The following is a 4883-nucleotide window of genomic DNA, read 5'->3' as shown; positions in this document are numbered from 1 at the left end:
TAAAGCTTCATAATGACTTTCAACTAATTAGTTTATTTATAACAATGAATTTTTTTGGCCCCTGGACCTGTCCTTATGTTGTCCTCCAAAACCTGACTGAATAAAGTGCCCTGTAGGGAGAGGAAAGCCCTTAAGGTTAGTCACTAGGGAGATTCAGCGTCAGGTATTGCAGTGAAGCATCCAATACCTCAAGCACGTGGTTCAAACAAACATTAGTGGAGAAAAGCTATGTGAGTGATCTTCAAGAGGTTCTTCACCTAAAGCAGAAAAAAACCCTTTCAAATAACTAAAGGCTTAATTATTAACAGCTATTAATTATTGACAACTCAAGTTACTTAACTACTTCTCAGTCCACAAGTATCATCAATATCCTGCTTCCAGTTTCCACTCTCTAAAATGCTGCTCCATGGTGCTCCGACTCTTCCAGGTGCCAACATTTACTGTAGGGATGATCTTCTGGGGCTTCAGCCACTGCACGAAACGTTTCATTTCCAGGAAGCTGCTGTGCTCACTGTAAGGAATTCCTGCAACGCAAAAGAGAAGCTATTTAATGTGAGGCATTCCTAAGGATTCTCTTTTATTATAATTTTTCTTCTTTTCAGACAATTCTTTGCTTTAGGCACTTTGCTCAGTCATGGCTTTTTGCAAAATATTGGGGAAATAGTTTGAAAAGTGGTTAAGTGGGAGATTCTAGATTCCCAGCACCAGTAAGCGGATTCCACACAAAATAAGCAACAACAAATAAACAAGCTAATTGTCTATTAAACATTTAATTAACCTCATTGAAGACCAAGTACCATAAAGAAAGTGAGGAAGGATCCTTAAAAACCAAAATTAATCATTGGCTTAATAATGTAGCAAAATGTTTCAGTCAGTCACTGTAAAAAGCCTGCTGGTAAACATCTGTAGGCAACCTTCCCCAAGAAAAGAAAACATTAAAATACCCACATCTCTTGCTGTTACTACATCAAATCCACTGCCTTTTTGCTTTCAATCTTACTACGGCTTAGGTAGGACTCATATAGCCACAAAACGTTTCTTCTCACGTAGTTCTACAATTTCCTTTAAATATCACTGTTCACCCAAGTACAATGATCTCCATGAGCTGATGTTCACTACACTTGTTGCTGCTGTTGGAATGTGCTTTCGAGTCACCGGTGACTAACAGTGATCCTGTGTACAACAGCCTAAGCCCTACTCTATCCTGTGCAATCTGACTGTCTCTGACACACTCATCCCCATTACCCCAGTCACTGAATCAATCCATCTCATCGAGGTTCTTCCTCTCTAGCGCTGTCCCTCCACCCTCCTAAGCATGACGTCCCAGTCCTTGGAGAGGGACATCACTACACTAAGCTCCTTTAAATTCATTTGTGATGTCTTCCAGAGAAAGCTATAGAATATGAAAAGATTGGAACTATCGAGTTGTTCAAGATTCTTCAGTGCCTGGTTTTCTTGAATCTTAATTTCAGAGCTCTTTAAAATAAGTTACAAACATTACAAGTATCCAATAATTATACCATATATTGAAATGTTTCCTTTCCTCTGGGGAACAATATCCGATATTCTCATTAATGTGTTAGAATGCGTCCATCCTGTAGGTCTAAAGGCCAAGATCTGATTGTATTTCCCATCATGCTTCTGCAAATATTTCTGTAAGCCCTGTTAAATAAAAAAAGGATATTGATTTAATCAAGACAAACTCTGCAGAATAAAAGCAAATGACTAAAGATATCACATTGGCACGGCTATGGGGCATTTCTAGTTGGTAAGCAATAAAGCAAGCCAGTGCTATGCTTCTAAAAAAGAAAACCATCCTTCCTCTCTGTTTGAAGTTAAAGAACAGTTTAACAAGCTTAAGAGCAGTTTTTAAACTGTAGGAGGAGCAACTTTAAATATAAATAATAAGGTTTAAACAAATGACAACTTTGTGGGGGTTGCTGTGAGATGCCGTCAAGTCAGCTTGACTCCTGTCAATGCCGTAGAAGAGAACAGAACCCTGTAACAGTCCTGGAGCGTCCCTGCCATATCTGCTGTGCTTACCACCACTGCTGCGGTCATTCTGCCAATCTACCTTATCGCACACTTTTCTCTCTCTTTTGTTGACTTTCTCCTTTTCCAAGCATACTATCCTTTTCCAGGGCCTCCTGATAACCTGCCCAACGCATGGGAGATGAAGTCTCACTATCCTAGTTTTCAAGGAGCAATCTGGTGGCACTGCTTACAAGACAGTAGTCAGCTACAAATAAAGCAAATGTGCACACACTTTTTCTCTCCAAACCTCACTACATAAAACACTGATATTACATTGATAAACATCCCTTCAAACATACCTTCACACATGTATACCAAAAGCGGACTGACAGGTCTAGACGAAAGGAAGAGACACTCCCTGCAGGCACACAGGAACAATGACAGTAACACTCTTCTTAGCCATTTCTCTCCTTTGAATATATTCTAGAACACAGTTAGAAACCTCCCACAATGCTCCACTTGGAAATAATACACTTCTCTCTTTAATCTTGGGCACACTAGCACTTCTCCAAACTAAAGTCAGTCATAGGAGATGACATTTGGCAAAATGCTAAAAAACAATGGACCAAAATGTCATCTTTGAACATTAAGAATAACCCACTTACATAAATGTACAGGGATAAATAAAAAGACTAAGCCTCCTCGTTTCATATCCTCTCCCTCAAAAAGGAAATAGAAAAGTGAGTTTAGATATAACAATCATACCTATAAGCATATATTTCATTCCTACTTGTCTCTGCAAAAAATATTCAAAAGTAAATACAAAGTAACTTCTGCTTTCTATGAGACAAATTGGAGTTAACACAAAATATCCTTTAATCAGTGACCCAAACACAAACAGCAGAGGTATTGGAGAGCCAGAGGCTGGCATGAGAGAGAGCCGTGAGCTTGCTGGTGGAGTGAGTCCCTTCGGGCACTTGCAGGGGACCAAGTTCAGCCAGCATACAGAGCTAGAGCTGAGCGTGCAAGGCCTAGGTTTACGGTCAGAGTGAAGCTGACACACTATTGGCTATGTTAAAAGAGTTTTGTACACGTCACAAATGGTACAAGTGGCAGAGGCCACACCTGAAAGGTCGAGGGTCAGAGAGCATACCTGAGAAGATGTCCTGAATGAAGAGTAATCTCCTGCATTTCCCCGATCTTAACTACAATGTCTCCAGTAAATCCCACAATCATGGGCATTATTTGTCAGTGCCGTGTGGCCATTTAACCAATTATTAAGCCTGAGCTATGGGAAGGAGCGCGGGTGCTGGACTTGTTAGAAGGCACTTGGAGCGGAGGGGCATATCTGACCCCACAGGAAGCAGCCGTGCACTGTGGCTGCGGATTCTTCCCCTGGTGCAGACAGCAGACGTCAGACTCCACAGTCTTCACACCTGCCACAGTGTTTCCCCAACCACAATCTGAGATGGGCTCTCACAGGGAATTTCATGAAGGATAATTGAGTCAACATAAAATCCCTGTCGATGGCTTATCGTCGTTACGGATAACCACTCTGAACAGAAAATGCTTTCAACATGTGTCTGATAATTATTTTTTCAGCAAACAAATAATCTATAACATTATTATGTTTTACCACATTTCAGCAATCAACGTTAAGTCAGAGGTAGGAATTAATTGCCATCCTTTGGAAACTCTGAAATTTGTACGAGGCTTTTATTTTTCAGCAAAAGTCATTAACACTGTTCCAAGGAGATTATTTTTGATTGGTAAAAGCTTGGCGGTAATTACTAACTAAAACACAGCATTACAGGACTCATCGGTTTTTGTTCCATTTGTGTCTCAAAGATAAGAACTCTTCAAATACACCATTAATACCTCTTCACTTTAAAGGAGGAAATGACAGGGTTACTAAAGGCAGTATCATTAACAGACGACAAACTCAGAAACAAGAGACTTAATAACACCTCATCATTCTCTTTTCAAGGGAAATAGCTTTTAAACAAAACAAAAGGTTCAGCAGGAACATTTCTTGGTGTCATTAAAACCAACATGAATTCGTGTACAAAAGTAGTTTTGAGTTTATAGTTTTTTGATAATTTAATCCTTACACATTTTGTATCTGTAAAGAAAAGATTTCTAAAAGAAGACACTGTGTAAAATGAAACATAAAAGTCTAGAAGAGTTATTGGTTGGGAAGCAACTCTTGGAGAGGAAGCGTCGGGACTTGTCCTGCTTCATGGTAACAATTCTTCTGCTCATGTTTCAGATGCCTTCCCAGATCCACCGTTCATTAATTATTCCTTTTCTTTGTGTCTCCAATTTTTCTTTATCTATAGACTGATTTCTCTCACAATGTGTACATTTTCATCTCATTGCTAAAACCAAAGTCCCGTAAAAAAAAAAAAAATAAACAAAGCACCTCCATCTAACCTCAACATACCTCTTCACAGCCATGGTCTCATTTATGTTTCTCTGTTGTCTCACCTCTCAATCTTCTGCTTTGTCTTCCAAAATTGGTTGGGCTTTTTAAAAGCGCACAATTTACTGGTTTTTAGCATATTCACGAAGTTGGGTAACCATCATCATTAGTTTCAGAACATTATTATTACCCCAAAAAGAAATGCCTTGCTTATCGCTATTCTGTCTACAGTGCAGTCATTAATCTACTTTAATAATGATAGATTTATATACCAGTTACATAACTGAGTTCATGGTGTTTTGTGCTGAGTTTTGTGTCTGATTTTTTATTCTTATATTTAGCATAATGCTTTTGAGGTTCATTCATATTATCGATGTATCAGTATCAGAGTACTCTAAGGTACTCAGGAGCAACAGTGTCTCTCTGGAGACTAAGGTGCGCCTGATACAGGCCATGGTATTTGCAATCGCTTGTTATGCATCAGAGA

The 4883-nt window shown here is 39.2% G+C and overlaps 1 protein-coding gene across 1 annotated transcript in view; it reads right to left on the bottom strand.

Annotated features, from left to right (window-relative positions):
* Positions 1-363: 363 nt before the first annotated feature.
* The window catches only part of DCLRE1A (DNA cross-link repair 1A), a 20865-nt gene continuing 16345 nt past the window's right edge, over positions 364-4883 (bottom strand). The window contains exons 8-9 of the mRNA XM_006879921.1: positions 1521-1662; positions 364-524 (exon numbers count right to left, since the gene is read on the bottom strand). Of these exons, the coding sequence (XP_006879983.1) occupies positions 364-524; positions 1521-1662 (303 nt within the window). The remainder of the gene's footprint in view (positions 525-1520; positions 1663-4883) is intronic.

Source organism: Elephantulus edwardii, unplaced genomic scaffold (assembly GCF_000299155.1).
Source record: "Elephantulus edwardii isolate Elephantulus edwardi_28Jun2011 unplaced genomic scaffold, EleEdw1.0 scaffold00006, whole genome shotgun sequence".
Taxonomy (NCBI): Eukaryota; Metazoa; Chordata; class Mammalia; order Macroscelidea; family Macroscelididae; genus Elephantulus; species Elephantulus edwardii.
Note: the sequence above shows the minus strand (reverse complement) of the source record. Positions and strands in the feature narration are given on the sequence as shown.